Source organism: Ammodytes marinus (assembly GCF_949987685.1).
Source record: "Ammodytes marinus genome assembly, chromosome: 4".
NCBI lineage: Eukaryota > Metazoa > Chordata > Actinopteri > Uranoscopiformes > Ammodytidae > Ammodytes > Ammodytes marinus.
Window position 1 is genome coordinate 20,187,502 of NC_137233.1, and position 24,345 is coordinate 20,211,846.

At 43.0% G+C, this 24,345-nt stretch overlaps 1 protein-coding gene across 1 annotated transcript in view; it reads right to left on the minus strand.

Moving 5' to 3' along the window:
* The window catches only part of LOC307249724 (copine-9-like), a gene marked incomplete at both ends in the record, with an annotated part of 148,692 nt that overhangs the window by 106,406 nt on the left and 17,941 nt on the right, over positions 1-24,345 (minus strand). Inside the window, 1 exon segment of the mRNA XM_080026575.1 lies at positions 12,383-12,429. Within this exon segment, the coding sequence (XP_079882701.1) occupies positions 12,383-12,429 (47 nt within the window).

A 24,345-nucleotide genomic window follows, 5' to 3' on the forward strand; every position in this document is an offset into this window, starting at 1 on the left:
TTTTCAAAAGTGCATTGTGACTCTAAATATATGTAGAGTTCAACCTGGTGAGCTGTAAATGTCAACACAAAAATCCAGATTATTCGACTCGGCCTGACTCGGATGATGGCGGATTGCCTGGCCATCCTTTAGACAAGTGACATGCTCAACGACTGATTGTGCTTCCGGGAAAAATTGTGATGAGGTGTGAGGCATGTTTCGTAGTTTGAAAGGACAGGAGGTTCACATGAAAATTTGGTTTCTATGTGTCTGATATGAACTTCATAAGTGACTGTAGTTTGCTATAGGAGGAAGGAAGGGGCAAAAGCACATTTTGCCCTTTGGTCATGCCAAGTCTTCTGAGTCTTATGGGCCTTGTGTACAGTAGGTTTCACCTCTGCCTCTTCTTTGTATCTTGCCAACAGGTGCCTGATCTCCAGCACAAATTGCCCGACCCCTCTGTCAGTGGATATGGAGGTAGGAGCTTCATTGCCCTTTGAAGGTAGGTCCAATGGTCCCTGCACATCACAGCTTTAAAACAACTTAAATGGAGAGGATCCTGATGAAGCCAGCGCAATCTCCAGCTAGGCAAAGAGCAGGAATTGCAGCCGACTGTCCCAATCTTTCCCTCATAATTATTTTCTGCATGAGTCAACTAGCCCATCTGTCTGTGGATGACATGGTGTGGCCTTCTTTGCTATGATGCCCAGCTGCTTATTCAGAAGCTGAATAAGCCTGGAAGCAGAGGTGCTGGTATTGATAGGTTTAGTCTAGGGCCACTTGTGGCCGGACTGCTGGCTGAAAAGAGACTGTAAAGCTATGGAGCTCTTCAATCAGGCACTCATCTCTTCTCTGTTCTGCTGTTGGGAAGTCCCTCATCATAGTGTGCAACTCTCCTCCTGGTGCACTGGTGGATGTAGGGGTGGCTGGGAGCACAACCCTGTTTGCTGCCTTGGGAGGCAGTTTTTTTTTTGTAGGTAACCAATGAAACACCACCCACAAAAATAAAATCTTGTTTATTCTAAACACGTTTAGAGTTTCCCACACTTGTCACCTGAAGTTTTTTTTAATAAAGTATATTTTATTGATTTCTTCCCACTCCAATCAGTCTTGCATTCTTTAAAAACTATCTCTCAATCATACTGGCATACATCTGTCAATACAATAAAACATGTTCCACTGTTTCCTCTTTTCCACAATTTTCCCTCTTTCCAGAAAATGAAAAGAGCCGTTTAGTTTGAACATTAGACATGTTGTAACCCTCTCCTCTTTGCATGTTACATTCTTTCTTCCCCTTCTTTTTGATTTATCCCTTAATCACTTTAGCGTCTGACTTACTAATATTCATATAGATGTTAATACTCCCACTCTTCAAATTCTATTTTGCTGCCCTCTCATTCACATCAATCCTGACATGTGCAGGGACCCATAAACAGACACACATTTTGTGATTCATGAAAAGTAATTATGTAGTATTTCAAACAACAATTCCTCTCTATTCTTGGTGTTGCAATACGTTAAACTGATTAATGCTAAACACAAATCTGATTCAATTACCACTCTGTCTAGCCTGACCTCCTCTTCCTGACATTTCTATCACTCATGTTAGAAAGCTCAACACCACCTAAAATATTCTAATGAGAGAGTTATAGACCCTTGTCAAGATGATCTTGTACCTTGGTTGTGTTTGATAGGCAATGTTACAACAGGCCCATAGGCACTAGCTATCCGATAAAAAGCATCTGTCTTCGTGGCATATGAACTTTACAGTCACTTTCCTTCATCCATCAATTTAACAAATGGTGTGAAAGAAAATAATATTATGCCTCGTTTCCACCGAGTAGAGCAGGTCGGAGCAGAGCGGTTCGGTCCGGGTAGTTTGGCTTTTCATTTGCCAAAAGTTAGGTAGGGTACGGGTTAAGCGCACCTAACCGCTCTAAGCCGCTCCTAATTTCGGTACTCCTCCGTTGGGGTACCAGCCGCCTGAAAGGGTGCCGAAAAGGCGGAGCTACACATGCCGTCCGTTTATTGGTTGAAAGAATCATTTCCGCCGTGTGTCACCTCGGCAAGAGTGAAGAGAGTCTTGTGTTTTTGCGAAAATGTGAGCGCAGCACTGTTTATTGTGTGGTGTTTTTCCTCGTCGTTAAATGAATCAGTTGGCTACACTGTGTCCCACTGCTACGATGTCACGTAGCTGCCGCAGCCAGCGCTGTTCGCTCACTGTCTCCATCAGTTGCACCGAGCCGTCTCTGTGCGTTTACGCTCACAACAACACGGGGGGAATAAATAAAGAAGTGGCTGGTTTGACCAAGCAAAAACGAGAGACCGCTGGCTTGACCTCAGTTGTTCCACAGCCCGATAGTTTGACCGATATTGGCGGCGGCTATCGCAGTCCAGCCTAAACCCCGCCCTACCAGTAAGGGTAGGATCGGTGGTGGAAACACAACCGAGATTCTTAAAAGTGAGCTGTCCCGCTCTGAGCCGCTCCGATCCGACCCGCTCTACTCGGTGGAAACAAGGCATTAGAGACATAGCCACTCCAACCAAGTAAGTGGTACCGCTGCCTCAAGGCACACACCAGCAGACTACAAGTAAGATTGTTTTACATGAGGCAACCAGGCTTAAAGGCCAGGACACACCGGTCCGACTACCCGAAAATGGAGTCTGCCGTTTCAGGCAGCTCCAGTCTGCCCGTCGCGGTCAAAAAAGTGCCAAGAACACACCGAGCCGACTACTGACTTTCCGTACGTCTGCGCTTGCGCGGCACGTAATGTCTCCATAACAGCAGGCGGCGCTAATCTGTATTGTGGCCCAAAAAAATACGGAAGCCGGAAATTATGGGACAGCTCTCTAGACCATAAACATAGATAGAAATACGTATTTATATTTATGGACCATAAAGAGCACCATTTTTAGCAGAGAGTGTCGAGCATGGTGTCGGGCAGTCAACAAGGGTTGATGCATGTGAGTACTCGCTGAACGAAACAAACAAACACATTAAAACAATGGCTAACTGTTGTTAGCTGTTTGTGCTACCCGCCTCACTTCCGGGCTTCACTGATTCGCTAGCCCTCCACCAATCAAATTGCTCCAACTGAAAGACTGCTCAAAAGAAGCCCGACGACATCTACGACGACCGACGTCACGGCACACACCAAACAGATTAGTGTCCCCGCCCCTTCCAGACGGCGATTATCGGGCCGGTGTGTCCTGGCCTTTAGAACAAAGGACACCAATGACCTCCTAACACACACAGATTTACGCACTTACACAACCATACACAAATCAACACAAACAAATCAACATGGTCTCAGTAAGGTTATGTGCTACCACGTGTTGCCAGAACAGCTTAGTCTTTCTCTTTGAATTTATGCAAATTGAAGCGCCTTTCCCGGTACCCACCTTTCTAATGGATCTTAAGACCACCCGGCTTCTACTACCTACTTTACATAAGAATAGGTCATTATTGCTTCCAAGAGTTGAATGATTCATAACCTCCCACAAACAAACACCTGCCAAGGACTGTTATTCTAATGTCAAGGCTTAACTTGACTCACTTTCTTTACTGCAATTAACTCCCATTATATAAACACACTGTATGTCACAAGGAGTCCATCAGATCCTCCACTATGAAGATCATAACGGTCAGAGTACTATGAGCATTAAAATGCACACTATAAATTACACTCTTTCTAGTTCCTTTATTGTTTCCAAGAAATTCTAACCTCCGACATGGATTATAGAAAATCATTATAATCAGACTACCGTCCCCCCTAACCAAACCTCATAAGGTACAAGAGTAACACATCCTCCTGCATTCACCCCTCTCGCTCCCTTCTCTTCCACATATCCTTGGATTACAAAATCTACATTAGGTATAAGACATGTCTCCTCCATGCATATGATACCAGGTTTACATTATTAATCCTCAAGACATCCCTAAAACAGCAGAAGTAATGCCTTCCACTGAAGAACTAACACGAGTAAACTGATTCCTGTGGGCATGATTTCTGTTCTTGTTCTTTTAGATTTTCCTTAACAGCCATGCCAGACATCCAATGAATATTTAAAAATCTTTCTGCATTCTTTATAATTATTTCCATCTTCTAAAATCTCCACCGTGCAGTTACTTACTTCTGCCATGAAATACACAAAAGCATTTCCTATTTACCAGCAATATATTTTAATCTCCCATCTGACTTTTTGTCACATGTTGTTCAGTTGACTGTTCCTTCTCTGGTATTTATTTTTTTCTTTTCTCTATTCTCCCTCTGAACAAAATGACTGGCTCTTCATAACATATAACCATGTTCATCCTTACTAAATGTCCTCATGTACACGGGTATTTTCCAAGCTGTATATTTATCAGTGGGGTTTGGCCTTTTTACAAGTGCAGATTTTTGAAACAATCTAGAAGGTTTGCTTTTTGGTAGAGCTTTAATTATTTTGTTCTTAGAGCTAAAAGTATCAAAAAGTGCATTGAGCCAAATCTGCGCATGTGTTGAGAGAACCCACGTACTACAAGCTGGTGGCAATACATGTGTTGCAGACTACAGGCAAAGGAGAGTGTAAGAGATGGATGGCTTAACTCCAACCTGGCAACCCAGGCCTAAAGAAAGCTCATCTGCTCTTCAATCTGTCCGCATTTATAAAACTAAAGAACAACGAACAATACATTATAACAGCCAAACCATGTGTCTCTGTTACTGCAGTCATCGATAGCAACAAGCCCCAGAAGTTCCAAGATGATCAAGGCTTTGGCCTGTTGCTGAGATGGAAAATAAAGTTTTGGATTCCCTGAAATGAAGTTGTATCTTCTTACTGAAGCAAGAGGCATTTTATGATATTTCGTATTTATCACTATACGCTATCACAATCTTTAAGCTATTCCTAAACAGCCATCCCAGACATCCATTGCATATTTAAAATCTTGCTGCACTCTTTATAATCATTCCCATCTTTTCAAATCTTCCCCGTATTTGTTCATTACTTCTGCCATGAAATACACAAAAAGTTTCTGATTTACCAGCATTATATTTTAATCTCCCACCTGACCAAGTTCTTCAGTTGACTGTTCCTTCACTGATATTTCTTGTTCTCTCCTCTCCACTTTTACTCTCCTCTTAGCAAACTAAACTGCCTCCGCATAATGTATGTATAACCATGTTCTTTCTTGTTGCACTTCCCCTGCCTTCTTTCTCACTGCACTACCACCGTGGACTGCACCAGAGCCGGCCCGAGGCATAAGCGAACTAAGCGGCCGCTTAGGGCCCCCGACTGCCCCCCCTTTTTTTTTTTTAGTTTGTGTGTTTGATATTAACATCATATTGTGTAAATGTGAATTATCATACAAAAAAAGGAATAAAATGTTTTGGTCTAGATAATTAATAGCCTAAAAATGTAATCAGTTCATCTGGGAGGAAATCCGAAATTATCTGATCATGTCACGTTCACATCCATGCACAGTGTGTATTGAGTTTATTTAAAAACAATTGGAAATGGGGCTGCCCTCAGTTGCCCATGCACTGTGTATAGTCTATAGCCTATTTCAGCCTTGTCTGTGGAAAAAAAGATACAGTAGCTGGACAACAGAGTTCTTCTGCTTAGTTCCTCACACTGTCACAATTTAAATGAATTCACTATATTACAGAGAAATATGTCCCGTAAAAGAAAAAGAGCTCCAAGCCCAACCCAGAGGACCCTCCATAATATTTTATTTTATATTAATATATATATATATTTTTTTAAAGATATTTTTTGGGCATTGTTATGCTTTATTGATAGTGCAGAGAGACAGAGGTGAAATGGGGCAGAGAGGGGAGTGACATGCAGAGAACGACCGCGGGTGGGAATCGAACCCGGGTCTGCTGCTGGGCCTGGCCCGGGAGGGGGACGCCTTACTATATTAATATTTTTATGGAAAATCCATCTGTCCTTCTTCAATAGCTTCTAATTCATCTGACCCAGAGTCTCCAAATTATTTGTTCACACAATTTCTCAGATTTAGCCTCTTAATTTTCCTCTCAAAGTGCACCAGATCCATGCATTTCACTTTAAAAAGGTTAAAAAAATCTCCCGGGGGGGCATACCCCCGGACCCCCCTAGGAGGGTCTGAATCTCGCCTGTCAAATATTTTTGCACAGCCGGAAAACACTGGGTGTGTGAATGATATTTAACAAAGATCTATAGTTTCAGCAGCGCTAACATTGGAGAGGGGCCCCCTAATCATATTTCGCTTAGGGCCCCCTGAAGGCTTGGGCCGGCTCTGCACTGCACTATGCACTTACGGTTCTACCGCTCCGGTCCCATTTAGGGCTTGAACAGGTTTCACTTCATGCCAAACAGCTAAATCGCCATTTGACATTATGTGAGATCCTGGCTTATTGGAAGCACACATTGGCAGCAACATGTACCGACTTCCGACGGCCCGACGTCGCTCATAAATCTATCTCGTGTTGCATAAACAATAAGCAAAAAATTAGTGGGATTAACATATTACGATGTTTGATTAGGCTTGAAACAAAAATTAAAGAAAACCAGAGCTCAGGCTACTGTCGGTATCAGATGGTCACAGTCAGATGGTTTGTAACATTATGTGATAAGCTGTAGCATTAGTATTCAGACAAAAAGTGGAATTTCTGCACTGCAACTTTATTGCAACAATGCCAGGTCTCCACGGCATTAAAGTATAGCCACTACATAGGAACAGGTAATGAACCTACACCAACCCGCTCCAAGCAACATAATATTTTCCCAGAATCCCCCACTAAAGTTTATAAATATTGACTCTATGAGCGAGGCAGAAATATGTCATTGTCGGCCAAGCTGAAAATAGTAAAGCAGAAGTACTGTACAGAGGAGAAAATGGGAAATTGTGCAGCTGAAATAGACCGCCAAATAAGGAGAATATGTTTGGTTGGTGGTTTAGATGAGTATGGCTTGTCAGATGTATATGTAGCATTACAACGACTCAAATTGACTGTCTGAACTATAGCTTGCAGGCTTCACTGATGCCACTTCACAGAAATGACATGTTAATCTTTACACCATGATTAACATGTACCTTGTGAAAAAAGGAAAGAACGTATCAAAATCAAAATTACATTTAATTATGTTGGAGATTGTGAACATAAGGATTAACAGTAATACAATTGCGATGCTGGCTACTGGTCAGTTGAGGTCATAGGTACCTGCAGCTGAGTCATTTACCTGCAAGCTGATCCATACTGCGCTTTACAGTATGTGTGTGAGAGAGTTGTTACATTCCCATGTATTTTCTAATGGACTCTTGTATATGCTGCCTCCAGATCCTCGGCTCCACCCTCCTCTGCTCCACTACCTCTGCTGCTCCTAAACGAGGCACACCTGGAGAACTAATCAAGGGGCTGCTTGCTTAAAAGAGGAGCTGCATGGCAGTTGCTCTCTTCTCTCTGCTCCCGGCTCTGCGACCAGCTCCATGTGCTGCTCTCCACTGAACGCTGTCTGCTGTCGTCTGCCACCTGGTTGTACTACCACCTGGTTGTACTACCACTATCAACTGCTTAGCAGTTCTGTCCTGTCGTATCCTACTTCTGTGGTGAACCAGGAATCCGTGTAGGGGAGGCCTGCCCTTTTTGTTTATCCCCCCTTTTCTCCTGTTTTGATTGTGGCTAGGGAGGATCAGCACTTGTATTTTCATTTACCTTTAGAAAGAACGTTTTTGTCTAAAGACAGGGAACCTTTTTGTTTGTTGTGTTGGCCAATGGGTCTCCCTGAAGCTATAGGGCTTGGCAATAAACACCTTTACTTTTGAACACCTGACTCCTCTATTTTTGATCTGGTATATGTTACTTTCCTAACCTCTAGACCAGGGGTGTCAAACTCATTTTGGTTCGAGGGCCACATACAGCCTCTCTGATCTCAAGTGGGCCGGACCAGTAAAATAATGGCAAAATAACGTACATATGTCAACTCCAAATCTATAGTTTTATTTTTCAGTAATATGCTTTATCACTCAGCCTACATTTGTAACCTACATTATCAGGGATCACAAGGGATCTCTGTACCCCCCCAGGAAATGTCTTAGTAAAGTTTGCTGCTGGCCATGGGAATAGGAGGTGCGGCGCCGCAGCAAAAATTTGGGGGGTATTTTGCTCAAAGATGCCAATAAGCACTAATGAAATAAACAACTGTTTATTTGAATACACAAATAGACAGGCACTGACATTACAGTTGTCCAATTTTGTTTACTATATGTACAGGGACACATTTTGTGAAAACATGCAGACAGTACAAAATACACAGTTTTGATTTATTTTTAAATACAATATTGGTTGTTTTGGAATAAGTTTTTCCCAATTTAAAACATAAAAATAAAGCAGCATGGAAAATTAGGAAATAAATCTTGTAGGCCTACACTAGCATGCTCCTGCTCGTTTTGCGCGCGCAGAGCCGCAGACACACCGCGCTTGCTAGTACATTAATTGTTCAGCACTAAAAATATATTTTTTTTAATTTTATTATTATTTTTTGGGTTTTTACTTTGCCATAAAGCACTGGAGGAAACATTAATAGCGGTGAAGCAAGATTGCCATTTACCATTTACCATTTCCCACGTTGCTAAAATGTGCTTTTTTTATTTTGGCTGCCCCCTAGCGGCTGGAGTGAGCAGCTCTTCTTAAGGTGCGAACACACTAGGCACTTTACACGCGTACAGACGCGTATGAAATCCGCCCCTTTTCCATAGGGAACCATTGGTTTACACGCGTACATGGCGCGTAAATGCGTCACTCGCGCTAAAGCAACATTTTCACTCGCGCTAAAGCAACATGTTTACGCGCGTATATATTCGTGCAAATATATTACGCGCGTATAGCTACGCGAGGAGTTCAAAAAATTGAACTTTTGTTGCTCCTACGCGAGACGATTAGCCGCGTTGGCCAATCAGCGTTGAGCTTGACCCGCGACGTCACATACATTGGCAGGGTCGGAGAACAGTGTACTGTACACAGAGGCTGATGAGAGACACCGAGGAGAAAAATGTATTGCGGGCGGCCGGTGCTGTATGAAGCCGCTCGGGGTTAGAACACGTGGGGAAAGTAAACCAGGAGAATGGACTTCCTGGTTAATTCAGTGAATATGTGCGGCTGTGCTTTAGCCGATAAACAAAGTTAGCGCCGTATAGCATTAGTTAACTCACCCTGTTGTGTGCGGGCGGCTAGCGCCTCATATTATGAACCCAAACATGACGACTGTCCGCGGGACTTTCACGACAAGTAGAGCGAAGCACCGGTGTTGATCTACGCCAGCCACGGTCCCTTGTCACAGCCAGGTAGGGTAATTTTGGCTACTTGCCTTTATGTTGTGCCGCCGTGCACCGATGCTGCTGTAACTGTGTTTGTTATGTAGCTGCCGTGAATATGCAATGCTGTTTTAATGCTAGGCTATTTGTGCTGTTCAGTTTGTCTTTTGGCACAGTTGTTGGCCGTGTTGTTGTTGTTTTTGTGCGGACATGCACGCTGTTGTGTCGGGTCTGATCAGCCATGGTTGATAAGGGAAATACAATATCGGGAGGGAGACTAGACACGTTACGCGCGTATAACCATTTTTGACACAAAATGATCAAGCAACATTTTAGCTGCGTTACGCACGTAAATCTTACGCGTGTAAAATGCCTAGTGTGTTCGCACCTTTAGATGCAAGTTCATCAATTCATGGCTTAAAATCCTGAGCTGTGGAACTTTCAGCAGACATTCCTAGCTGTAAACCACGTAAGTTTCCTAACAGTTGGGAGCGTATGCGACGTGCGGATATGGCACAGGCTCCATGAAAAAAAAATAATAATAATAATAATAATTATGATTTTTTATTTTTTATTTTTTTTATTTTTTTTTCCAAATCGGCCGAATTGATTCGCGGACCAGATCAAAACGTGTCGCGGGCCAGATGTGCTCTAGACCATTTAGGGGACATAACAGAGTGTATACAGAGCTTCATCTACCTGCAAAACAGATTGAGGCTCACTGAGATTTATGTGTATGGGTTTGGATCCCCACTGAGAGGAGACTGATTTTCTTTGATAGCAGAGGCAGAAGTGTATAGATAGATAGATAGATTGATAGATAGATAGATAGAGAGAGAGAGAGAGAGAGAGAGAGATAGGTAGGTAGAGGGGGAGAGAGAGAGAGATGTAGAGGGAGAGAGACAGAGGTAGAGTGAGATAGCGAGGGGGGCAAAGAGAGAGAAAGAGATTACGTTTTTTGCATGTTTACACAGCCACAGTGTTCCAGGGGCCAACCTCCCAAAGCCTCTCGGAATGATTTTTCCAATTTTATGAGTTCTAATATGGCTGCTCAGCCTTCACAGAAGGTCTTAGTTTTTATTGCATTCCGTTTGCCATAAAACACTCTGAGATCAGTGTGACCGTGACAGGAGGACATCTCGCTTCATGCCTGCTTCAAGACTTTCTCTGGATCTGACCTCATAGCGGAGAGAAATCACAGGCCAATTTGTTTGGGTTAGTATCACAAATGTGCCGAGAATGACAAACAACACCTCGGTCCTTGTTTACTTAGATTTGTTGCCCTTTTAGTTTGACTTACGTTTCAGTAGCACCTTAAAGTGTCTTTCTGCTGTTCTTCTGCTCTCAAACACACACTCAGTTAATACATAAATACATTTAAAAGAACAGTTTGCAAAATCCAACCCAACCCCTATTAAAAACATGTCCTGAGTTAAGAGTATTACTGTGGTTAATTGTACATGTAAGGGGAAAATTTGACATTCATTACTTAACACTGCTGGCACTGTTAGATGAGCACTTTTGTTTCATCATTACGTTGCTGTTGCTGTTGTTGTTGTTGTTGTTCCCTCAGGCAGATGTTGTTGCAGCCTGAAATAGGTTTATTATCATCCTGATTATCACCACTACAAGGAGGTTGATATGTGAGGGCTTCCCCAGTGAGCAGTTTCTATGTAAATACATCTGATAAGACATTCTGTAAATAAAGCATTGTGTTAGTTAGAATAATATTTACAAAATAATTTACAAGTAAGATACCAGTATGTCATGCCACAACAAAGGGAAAGGATTATCAAAGATCTTAGGATAAACACTGTAGTAAGATAGGCTGGAGGTCATCTATTCTGGGTAATGCTTGTGGTCAAAATCAGTGAAAATCTCCCCATGATCCACTCCCTGTCCGTACTATATCTGCAATCTGCACTGTACTATACTCTCAATATCCAGTGTGAATACACAGCCGAGGCTCTGTAAACCGGCATGTTGCCAGCTACGGTGGGCCCCCTTTGTTTACATACCAGTTTACAGAGCCTATGCTGTGTATTCACACTGGATATTATTTGGAATATATCTGTCTTTGCTGCTAAATGCTTCACTATGTACACATGCTTTATGGTTTATCAGAGCTTCATCATTGAAAACAACTAGCAATTGCTTTTGGAAAATGAGGTTGATCAGAGTTAAAGCCACTACGAGTAACTTTGTCCGTTGGCGGCCCCTTTGGACAAAAGCGGTAGTATTTTTACGACGCCCGCTGTCGTAAAGCTGTTTTCTAGCTCATGCCAGGCGTGCAAGTGTCAAATGGTTAGGGCGCTTAGGGCGCCGCGCAATATAGTGCATGTCCGTGTGTTGAAAGTGTAAGGGCACGGACTCTTTTCGGCTCCGTGAGAGTGGTTAGTGACACCGCATCAACAACTGCCAGTCAGTGCCACAAACACCTGATTGCAATGAGTTGATGCAGCAGTGTCACCTAATTACTCTCGCGGAGCTGAAAGACTCTGTGTCCTCACAGAAAGCGAATGAACGAGAGACGGCAGTTAGTATGGATCACGATGAGGTAATGTGTTTATGTTGTTGTAAATAATGACTATTTCAGATGAATAATGGTAATCTGGTGATGGTGAAGCAAAGCAAACTTTGTGTTAGTAACGCTCAGATTATCACCATTACTGCTACATCTAATGTTATTCCACATTGTAGTATGATAAGTTACCGACAACTTTATTTTGCATTCTACTTTATATTATATGGTGCTCCTTATCTCTACACTCTATATCTCCACTGTGCCCTTGCACTACTTTTGTAATTATTTGTGTCTCAGGTTTTGCTCTCTTCACTTGTGTGTTTCTATTATACACTTTCTTCTTCTATATTGCATTGTTGAGAGGGACTTAAGAATGTCACTGCTAACAACTGCTGCTGTACTTGTTGTGCATATGACAAATAAACCATCTTGAATCTCTTGAATCTTGAACAGGAGATTATGCTAACTTTTGATGTAATTCTCTGAAACCATTTACAGAAGCCCAGTTATCACATAAATCTCTACAAACTGAGGGGGTGAGCCTTGAATTGTGCACTAGAACAACAAAACCACAATTTTAACCAAGTCATTTCACTCACCTCCCTCCACTCCTTGGTCCCCAGGCCTTGCACGTACAACACCACCACTGAGAAGAGACACAAATATACATGTTTTATGTTTTGATGCATATGTTTGAGAGTTGCTTTTGCACTTGGCAATTTCGGGGGAAATACAAATCGTAAAAATGACCTGCAGAGATGACAGCAAGTGCAGTTCTACAGTACAACAAGTGCATTTTTAGCAAACGTGTAATTTTTTCATTGTCCCTCTGCTTTCGTCTTGCAGTGTTCCTATTAACTTATGGAAGACTAGCATCTAGAAAAAAACATTTTAAAATAACCATATAATAAAAGATTCATGAACGCATAAATATTTATAAAAATAATAATTATATTTTGCATACAAACGGAAAATTCTCCGTCCATGAGATATGAATGAGAGTTCTGACAACAATTGATTAAACTGTGATGCCTTCGAGGAAACTGGAGCCGACAGTGAAGGGAATATGGTGAAGGAAAAAGTTATTTATTGAAAACATAATCTCTTTATGTATGACAGTGTGGACACTGGAAGTGAAACCCTAAACAAAGTATCCTTCGTGTATCTTTGAGGTCTAAAACACATTCTGAATGCAAAGTATTTGCAAAGACAATTTCTTATTTAGTCTAAATCATAAATTATTTACTAGCCATGTGCAATAGCTTGCCATCTTCTTCTCTGTCTTTGCTGGTGGACTGCAGCACATTTATGTAACAATGCCTATTTCCTACATGTATCATCCCTCTCAAATACATTTGTCAAATAAAAACTTTTTTGTTACAGCAACCTGTTGATAAATGGAACAGACTTAAATAGTCAGAAAAGTGTACTGTGAATTAAAAAGGGTTGGAAACTGCTTAACAGCGCTGCTAAAGGTAAAAACACAACAGGTTACCTTTAATCTTACTTAAACTTCAAATACCTATGTGAAATCTCCTGTTGAAAAAATACGGATGTCACTTTTCACTATTTATTTTGTGGGATATGTAAAAAAAAAGATACTTTATGTATAAACTTGAGGTAGCAGGGGCAGTGCAACCAAACTGTCAGACAAGAGCAGTGTTATTTCATGATTAAGCCAAACCCTGGATCAAAGCCATTATAACGATTGTGGTTATGACCAATTCAATTGTGTTTATTGTGTGGCTTACTCCTACATGGACAGATAATTCACCAAAATATACTGAAATGTGTTAGGCACGAAATGTGGGTTATAACCGGGCGCAAGGTGGGGTTCAAAGGCGGATGTATGACCTATGCTGCTGGTTGTGTTTGAGATGTATGAATAAACAGCCACAGGAGGTGTGCAGCCAGAAGAAATGTTCAGCTTGAATACTTCCTTCAACTTTTACAAAAGGTACAATACTGTCTGCCAGGCAACTACAACACTTGGTCAGGGTAAGGGAAAGTACAGCAGCTTTCAGCACCGGGCTGCTGTGTCTCAGCTGAAAGCTCAGTTGGCTGTCCAGACACTTGAAGCCTCCTCAAGGTTACAGCAGTGCACCATTTCCATTAAACACTGCTCCTCTCCCTCCTCCTAGACTTGATCAATATTGTCAATATTGACAAAACATTGTGCAGTTGACACAACCTGAATTTATTTCTGTTTCAGATCTGTCTGGAAAAAGATCAACCAATCACATTGAGATTGACAGGTTACAGTCATCAAAGTCAACTTCATTGTCAATTCTGCAATATTGTCCAGACATACTGAGGATTTGAAAATGCCTTTCTCTCCGACCCACAGTGAAATAGGCACAAAGGTTTTTTTAATTAAGTAATATATAGAATATATACATTCTAAATAGTGCAAAAAGTAAGGAAACCCCATAAAGTAGAGGAAACTATAGAAATTGAAAGTGTGCAATATACAGGAAACTAAATAAATTGAAAAAGTACAATAGAAAGGACATAAAAATGTGCTGATTAAGTATAAATAAATGTAAAGGGCACTGATAGTGAAAAAGTGTAGGCTACCAGACATGACTTTAGTTCGTCGTTTTTCTACTGTAAGGAATCAACAGGTTAAGTTTAATGATAACATATATAAGTTATATGTGTAAACCCTATTCAGCTGCAGTGTGGAGCAGAGCATGGCATTAGCAGGCAGTGGAGAGAAAGCCTTGTGTTTTATTTTAGTGGGACAGGAAGCCAGTCGACCGCTACCGCCCATCTACCACTGGGACCTAAACATCCCATTCCTCTCTGCTCTGCTCTTCAAAGGAGATATTTTCTTTAAAGAAAGAAAAACAGGGTCATGCAGAATTAATAAAGACCAAAACAATTAGAAACCGGCAAGGGGTGGCAAGTGTAGGGACTTACTGATTCCATTTGGTAGAAAGAAAGGAAGTGAAGCGTTCAGGGGCCAAGACCAAACTCTGTGTGTGTGTGTGTGTGTGTGTGTGTGTGTGTGTGTGTGTGTGTGTGTGTGTGTGTGTGTGTGTGTGTGTGTGTGTGTGTGTGTGTGTGTGTGTGTGTGTGTGTGTGTGTGTGTGTGTGTGTGTGTGTGTGTGTGTGTGTGTGTGTGTGTGTGTGTGTGTGTGTGTGTGTGTGTGTGTGTCTATGGCACAAATAAGCATCCATCCATCATGATCACAAACACTATGCACTATACTGTATATGTTTTGTACTTGATGGAGGCCGGCCCTCCTATGTCAGTGTGATGCATGTTGTTTATTAATGTGACATGTTGGCATGATGGTGAGACTGAGGTTTTCAGAATATCATATAAGGGGACATCAGCCCCTTGTGGACGGTCTCTGCTGCTGGAGATTGCAGAGAATCAGAGGCAATACAAAACATGGATGGATAGAGTTCCTCAGTAGAACACGGCTTCATGGAGTCCAAAGGATGTATCTAATGACTCAGATCCCCTGGATTTTCCTCTAGTGCAAACCTGAGAAAATAAAATAGGTACCACAAAAATCTTTAAAAAAATGGCTTTGGTGTGACATGGGTTTTGTTTAAGGAATATTTTGGATACAAGGGTAGCTAATTGCACTTGTAAATGTAAAGACAGACTGGACTGCCCTAGCTTAGGCCTACAGTACTTTTGCCTCGTTTCCACTGAGCATTTAACACTTCAGTTCAGCACAGCTCAGGCTGGTAAGGAACGGTAACCCCTTTATGCGAGACAGCTGTGGTCAGAATAATTGAATTGCACTGGTCCCGTGCCACCATGCTTCGCTGTCTTCAAAGTGTACTGTGGCTTGAATTCAGTGTTTGGGGGTCGTCTGACAAACTGTCTGCGGCCCCTATTCAAGCCACAGTACACTTTGAAGACAGTGAAGCATGGTGGCGCAGACATCATGTTATGGGGATGTTTCTCATACTATGGTATCGGGTCTATTTATCGCATACCATGGATCATGGATCAGTTTGGATACATTAGAATACTTGAAGAGGTCATGTTGCCTTATGCTGAAGAGGAAATGCCATTGAAATGAGTGTTCCAACAAGTCAACAACCCCAAACACACTAGTAAACGAACAAGATCTTGGTTCCAGACCAACAAGATTGACGTTATGGAGTGACCAGCCCAATCCCTGGACCTTAATCCAAAAGAAAACCTATGTGGTGACATCAAAAATGCTGTTTTTGAGGCAAAACCAAGAAATGCAGAGGAATTGTGGAATGTAGTCCAATCGTCCTGGGCTGAAACACCAGTTCACCGTCCTGGGCTGAAACACCAGTTCACAGGTGCCATAAGTTGGTCGACTCCATGCTACACAGATGTGAATCAGTTCTCAGAAACAGAGGTTATGCAACTAAATATTAGTTCAGTGATTCATAGGAAAGCTAAATCTTCATGCATTTTTCAGTTGATACAGTAAATGTTTGAGTTGTAAAGAAAAATGCAGACACTGCTATTTTTTTGAACAGTCTAATATTCCTTTTTCTTCACTTTCTGTAAAGATGAAGAAACATTTGACAAATGTTTCTTCATATTTGGATTTGGAATAGAATGTGCAATGTCCCCAATGCATTTGCGTGTTTGGAAATAAAAGCTATGATAAGGATTTTGATCTTGCCTCACTTTTTTAAACACACTGCTATTATTTTGAACACAACTGTAAATATATCGCTTACTTCTGCTTCAATACAAAAATATCAATTAGCGGGGCTTTAACTTTTTATTACTGAAAGCATTTCTTCATCTGAATAATTAAAGTAAAAACGCATTTTTATTTATTTTACATTAAGTAATATACAGTATGAGGAACAAGATGTGAATGCATACTAATTAACATAATATATTTAACACTCTTCTTCTTGCGTATGTCTTTAGATCCTCAGCTCGGTTGTAGCAAGCCACTCCAGCGTCTCGTCATCCAGGTTCGTTAGGCCAGGGTCGCCATTTGGTGGCCGATGTTTGGGACAGCTGGTCAGGACGTGATCTACAGTCTGTAGGGGGTCTCCACATTCACAGTGGGCGCTGTCCGCGAGGCCCCACCGCTGCATTGACTCTCCGAAGCGTCCCACACCTGTCCTCAGGCGGTTGAGGGTTGTCCACTACCTGCGGGGTAGGTGCTCGCCGGGGACGTCTGTGGGATCCTCAATGTAGCGGTGGAGTCTGGATGGTACTGCTGCTCTCCACTGTTCCGTCCATCTGGCCTTGACCCAGGAAGCTCTGCTGGTGTCAGCTGGTGTAGAGCTGAGCAGTTCCTGGGCATGTATGTCAAATGGGCGGCGGGATTTGAGGCGCTTGCGCTGCGGTCTCTCCGTGATGGTCTTGTGGAGGAGGTGGGATTCACTCGTCAGTGCCTTCTGAGCAAGAGCCAGCATGGCTCCCTCCCGTCTGATCTCGGCTGGGGCGATTCCAGCTAGAACAGGTAGTTGGTGGGTTGGGGTGGCTCGTAGGCATCCGGAGACCGTACGTAGGGCTTCATTGAGGGAAGTGTCAAGCTTTTTTACGTGCGGACTGCGGCACCAGACTGGGGCACAGTACTCAGCAGCAGTGAAGACCAGGGCCTCGGTGGAGATGCGCAGTGTCCTCGTCGTGGCTCCCCATGTTGTACCGGCTAGTCGACGTATAAGTGCAGTACGGGCGGTGGTCTTTGCCTTGGCACTGTCCAGGTGTTGCTTGAATGACAGTGTTCTGTCAAGTTTTACGCCGAGGTACGTAGGGGAGGCTTGAGACTGTAGCCGGGTGCCGTCAGCCATGACGTTGATCTGGCGTGACGCTTCCCTGTTGTTAAGATGGAACATTGTGGACACAGTCTTGTCCACGCTGAGTTTGAGGCGCCAGTTCTTCAGGTACGAGGACAGAGTGTTCATGTCCTCCGAGAGGCCCTCCTCCACTGCCTGCCAGGATGGTTTGCTGAGTAGGATGGCCAGATCATCTGCATAACCGTACTTCCTAGATGTTGTTGGGGGTAGGTCATGGATGTAGATGTTAAACAGCATAGGTGCCAACACTGAACCCTGTGGGACGCCGTTCTTGAGCTTTCTCACCCTGCTGCTTTGGCCGTTGTTGGTCAGTAGCCGGAAGCTGCGGTTGCTTAGCATCTCCATTAGAAAGCTCACCATATGCCTATCTGGGATGGTCATCAGTAACTTCAGGTGTAACCCGCGTAGCCAGACAGTGTCGTAGGCGGCTGTAAGGTCGAGGAAGACGGCGCCAGCCTTCTCCCCTGTCTGGAAGCTGTCCTCGATGTCTTGGCACAGGAGGGTTACCTGGTCTGTTGTAGACCTGCCGCTTCGGAAGCCAGCTTGTTCTTTAGGTAGCTGGGGGTCGACCACTGGGGTGATACGAGCCAGGATGAGGCGTTCCAGGAGTTTGAATGGGATGCAGAGCAGTGAGATGGGCCTATATCCTTGGGGGACATTGCTTGGCTTGTTAGGCTTGGGCAGGGCTATCACCTTGGCACGACGCCAGATCTTTGGCAGCTTTAAGTGGCGAAGGCATGCAGAGAGGAAAAAGCAGAGCCAGTCGGTCGCATTCTTCCCTTGGTGTTTTATGTACTCCGCATGGATACCATCCACACCTGGGGCCTTGCCAGTCTTCAGGCATTGGATGGCCTGCTCCATTTCTTGCGCCAAGAAGTCCATGGATAGACCGGAGTCACATCCTGGGGCCCTGAGCAACTCATGGGCTCTTGTAGATGATGATCTGGTGAAGGCCTTATCGGCTTTGGGGAACCGGCCATTACTGAGCAGTAGCGATGCGATGGAGTTTGCTGTGATGGGGCACTGTGCTGGGGTTGTAGACCTTCCTGTCAGCTTGTTCAGGGTCTGCCATGCCCGGCGGCTGGAGTGTGTGAAGTCGATTGACTCCACAGTCTCTGTCCAACGTTGCCTGCGTTTGTCGTTAAGCCTGCTGAAGAGCTCGTCTGCTGCTTTGTCCCTGTCCACGTTGTTCTGTGCTTCTGCGTGGGCACGAAGTAGATGTTCACATTCGTCATCCCAGCAGGGGACGTAGGCTTTGCGGATGCCGCGGGGGATGTTTTTCTTAGCAGCAGTCAGAAGCATCTTGCAGTAGGACTCATAGGCTTCATTCAGGTTGTTGGGGCACGGGGGTGGAAGACCAGCAGCTGCCCTGTTCACGTGCTGAGTGAAACGCTCCCAGTTTGCTTTCCGGAAGTTCCATCTTTTGGCATCCCTTCCTTGTACAGGTTGGATCACAGATGGGATCGTGATGAGGGATGGTCGATGGTGCGACCGGGGAAACATGTCCAGGATGTGTCTCACTGGAAGTGACTGGCTGGTGGGCCATTTAGCAAAGGCCAGGTCTGGGTTGGTGTAGCTGTTCCAGCGTGCAGAGCAGAAGGTACGGGGCTCCTTTGGATCATATAGGAGTATTGCATCAACCGTTGAGGCCCATTCTGTCAGGGAGTCGCCGTCAGCGTTGGAGCTGCTGTACCCCCAGTCGGTGTGATGGCTATTGAAGTCGCCAGTGTACACGGCAGGGGTTGGGACATCCGGGAGTGATGATGGGACCAGTCTGCTGGGAGGTGGTTTGTAGATGTTAACGATGTTAATGTCTTGCACTTTGGTTGAGATCCATTCTGTGTCTGCGACGTCTGGGGATTGTCCTGCAGCTGACCAGGCCATGTCATCGCGGACAAATGTGGCGATGCCGTGGTGTTTATCGGTGGTATATCCGGCCAGAGTGTACCCAGGGACCCTTAGGATGTTCCTGTTTTCCGCATGGGTCTCCTGCAGGGCAATCACAGTCACATCGTTCCTGCTGGCTAATTGCTCAAGGATGGTGACCTTGGCAGTGGTGAGCCCTTCGACATTGACTTGGAGGAGTGCTAGCGTTTGTGCTGGGGTCCATAGACGTGTTGAAGACATTGGTTTCGCTTTGGGGCATGCAACCTTGCAACTACCCTTTCGCTACTCACAGGGGGGGCCACGTGAAGGCTGTCTTCTTCCCCCCCATATTTAACACTGTTAAGGGTAAACACTGGCCAATAATGGACCAACTGTGTAATTACATGGCATTAAACCTTAATTTACATTTCATCTTGGTCTGATGATATATAATGTATATTTGCTGCTAATGGGTTCTTCATATTTATAATGCATCACCATAAACTTAGAGTGGTATTCTTCATTCTACCAAATGGAAACCACTTTTGAGAACTTAAGATATGACCCATTTTGGTGTGGTCAAATGACTATGATTTCAGTACTAGATTATGAATGAGGATCACTTGTCTATTAACTGACAGTCAGAAACAGCATGCGATGATAATCAGTTAAGCATCAATGCAGAACGATACCATTTAACAACTACAGGCAAGGATCTACTTGGTGAACAGGGTCGGGTGATGTGTTGGTGACATTAGGAATTCATATTGACCCTGTCCTGTTGTGAGGGACACCGGGGTCAGGTAGAGGGCCTAAGCAGGGACATCAAAGAGCTGAGGGGGGCATGTGTCCACAGTGAGTCCAGCTTTCCTCTCTCCCCTGGTGGGGTGGAAGGGTTTGAAGTCCAGGGCCCCTCTGACACAATCAATACCTTCAACCAATGCTCTCCACCTGCCCAGTCACTAATCTATTGGCTTTTCAGTACAGGACCCAGGCCTGCTGACTGACTGGGTGCATGCCATTTGTTTAGCCAACCGTCCTTACCTAACTGTAAGTAAACCCAGAAGCAAATTATCTCCTAAATCTGCAACTCAATTTATTTCTGATCTTTCTATTGATATCAATAGAATTAGAACATATATTAATTAATATTCTTCTCTTTTTTTCTTCTTTTTCTGCAATATGTTTGTCTTCTTTTACAGCACAATGAAACAAACAATTTTAATAAAATATATATAAAATACAAAACTTTAATTAATTAACAAAAAGAGAAAAAGAAGAATAAAATAAATAAATAAAAAATTATTAAAAAATTATAAAAAGCCAAATTTATTTTAAGTTGTCATCCGTCATGATATCAGTGTACGGCTCCCAGAGCTCACCAAAGTCCCTCCGCTTGCCCTCAGCAATGTAGGTCAGTCTTATTTAATATTCTTAATGCACAGCGGACTTTGAAATATAGAATTATAAATGTAAAGTAATAACACCTCAGGAATGGAGTGCAAAGATGATTCTTATCCTATAACTGAGTTAAAAGGCTCCACGTACAGTAAACCAAATCATTGTCAGAATGTAACAGTTCAAGGCATTCTAAAGCCACGGTAGAAAACCTACTCCCTGTCTCTCCTACAATGTGATTATTTTATGTTAAGATCAGCTGACATTTAGTTGTTCTCTTGCACATGAAGCAAATCTGACAAAAATCAGGAAGTTCATTTGAGGCCTTGGGTTTCATGAGGAGTTTTATCATGAACGCTGATTGTTGAACAGATGAGAGAGTGTCTGTAATGTGGAGTCCATGGACCAGATAGAAATCTACAGACTGACAGTAGATCAGTTGGCTTCTATCACAGACGTTGGAGTTTGTTATGAGGCTGGGGGGATTGAGATACTGTAAGAGCACACACACTCACACACACGCGCGCGCGCGTCAAGGCTCCTTCTCATGTTTTCAAAAGTGTGAAATCCATTGAGACGTTATAACAGCTTTTTTTTAAAAGCTGCAAATGACAGTCTTTTATAACAAGCACAAGGCTCTAAGTGTTTATTTTGATTTTTAGAAATGCTATGTCCACTTCCCCGGGGCGGTTTGAGGTTTTAGATGATGAAACGTACAACTTAAAGCAAGTGTGAAAGGGACTGTATTCACACAAAATGGCAGGGTTTGATGGACTTTGAAGGTCTGTACAATTCAGCTTGCAAAGCAAGGGCGTAAATGCCTCACCCTGGGTTTTGCAGGTAAAGCAAATACTTGATGATTGTGGATTGTCCTACATTCAGATCACACAAAAGTGCAACAACATTAACTGGTTGAAACTAACTGTTGAACAAAGGATGATGGATCAGTTTATTAAGAAGTGGCAGAGCAAGCTCAGAAACATGACTTGTTGTCACACTTACAGTATGTAGGATTTAAAACAAGAGGTCAAATTAGAAAAGTGTCTGCTGTAAGAAAACTAAAACTAAAAGCAGATCTGTTATTTTGGAGTAAATATCACCAGAATTTAGATACTTGGAATATATAAAGGGCTGGATCGAAACCAGAGGATCTGTAACCTTTGTGTTGACAATTTATTTGGAGACGAATATCATGGCCATTTGACAGAGGTGTGGACTCGAGTCACATGACTTGGACTCGAGTCATGAATTTCATGACTTGAGACTTGACTTGACAAAATGTAAAGAGACTTGCAACTTGACTTGGACTTTAACATCAATGACTCGTGACTTGACTTGGACTTGAGCCTTTTGACTTGATAAGACTTGCTACTTTCCCCAAAACACAAAGATTAAAAAGTATATTTTTAAGTAGGCCTACCGCTCTGTATCTTTCATCATGTAACCTAGTGTAGCGGAGGAAACTGGTACATGTACCGGTGCCGCGCTGATCTGCTTATCACTGGTTTCACTTCAGAGGTGTCGGCCAGAACACCACTTAAGGCCAAAAACGTCAGATTATAAGCATGAGACTAGGAGAAGAGGAGTATGGTTTATCCGCTCTTTATTTTCCTTCTTTCACAGGCACAACCGCATATAGATCGCGGGAAAAGAACAGAAGCTTATATTCCGCTCGTGAGAAGACGTTAGAACAGCTGTTGCGACCGGCGAGTCGCGGCTGTTAATAACATCCATAAACTGTAACTTATAACAGCGATCGGGACTGCATGTACTCACACACGGGTGATTCACATAAACTTAAATAAACACGTTTCAACTGTGGAATGATCGACTACTGCGGCAACATGCACGTCGCTCACACACCTGACCGAGGGAGAAGAGAAAGGAAACTTAGCCTACTAAACAGACTCTCCGGCCGACTGATGTCACTGCCACTAACTGACAGCTATAATGTCATCCACACTGAACAAAACACACTATAAGAAATAACAACACTGTAACCTGTAAACTTTGGCCTTTTCTACATGTAGCCTATGTGTGAGTGTCTGTTTTTGTTCGGGTATAAAAACTACGAGGTGGTCAACATAACACAAATTAATAAATGTGTTTATTCTGTAAAGGAGTGGTTTAAAATGACGAATAGTATTGCAAAATATGAGTTAAATGTTAAAAATCACTGGTAAATAATGCATTTAGGAAGTGCAATGTCCGTACATTTTTTTTCCACAAATTCAATTGCACTTGTTTTAATAAATAAAGACAGATTTTAAAAGCGTACATGATGTGGGTAGGCTAAATAAAGTATTACTTTTTGGTTAAAGGACTCGAAATGACTTGAAGCTCAAACTGCAGGACTTGGGACTTACTTGAGACTTGTCAGCATTGACTTGGGACTTGACTCGGGACTTGCCTGTCTTGACTCGAGACTTGACTCGGGACTTGAGTGCAAAGACTTGAGACTTACTTGTGACTTGCTAAACAATGACTTGGTCCCACCTCTGCCATTTGAATGTAAGAATGTACAGTAGATGTGATGAATTATAGGAGAAGGTACCTGTCAAAGCCAGGGCTGCCTTTATCTGCCACTTGGCCCTGGGGCTGAGAGGTTTCGTAGGCCCCCCCGGGCGGCGGTCTTACAATACAGATGTGTTAAAGCCATGTTTGTCTACACCACAATATCTCTATTGATGAAATACAAAATCACTTAAGGTAACATGTACATAACCCCTTCCTGGTCTAATTACTTTTAATAACCAAACACACATGGTTGGTTACAGTGTTTTTCCAAGTTATTGAGGAGACAGCGGTGGGTTCCCACCTTTTAGGGGGGTCCAGGGGCATGCCCCCCTGGAAGAAAAATTTGAACCTTTTAAAGTAAAATGCATCAATCTGGTGCACTTCGAGAGGAAAACTAAGGCTAAATCAACTGTGTCCTATGTGAGCTATTTTCTGGAATAATTTGGAGACACAGAAATACCAAAAAGCAGAAACAAAAATATACAGGTTTAAAAAATCCAGTCATTCAGCATTCCAATTTTTTTTTAAATGATCCCTTATCCCAAAGCTACTTCTCTCTTTGAACTCTTTGTTTTGTTTTTAATGGCTCAACTCAATATAGGCCCTTGATCTGCGTTGCCCCGAACAATGTTATTTAAACAAAAATAACAAAAATTTACTGGTGAATAATAGGCCCTTGATCTTCATAGGCCAAAAATAATGTGATTGTTTTCCCTTTTTCTTTACTGGTTCATGATAGGCCCCTGTTCTCGGTACGACCGTGTGAATCCCTTCTTCCCTAAGCACTACTGTATTTATCCCAGCAGAGGAAGATGTAAACGCATGTCTGTCTCTGTCTCAATCCCACCAATCAAGCAGATGCCTCTCTTGATGGCCATGTTTTTCTGTCTTTCACACTTTGTCAATTGCCAATTATTCTTTCTTTCCTATGTCTTTCGCTTTCTCTCCTTTCCTTTTGTGTAATACTAATCACAGTTACTGCTACTGCTGCTCATACTGTATATCATACGGT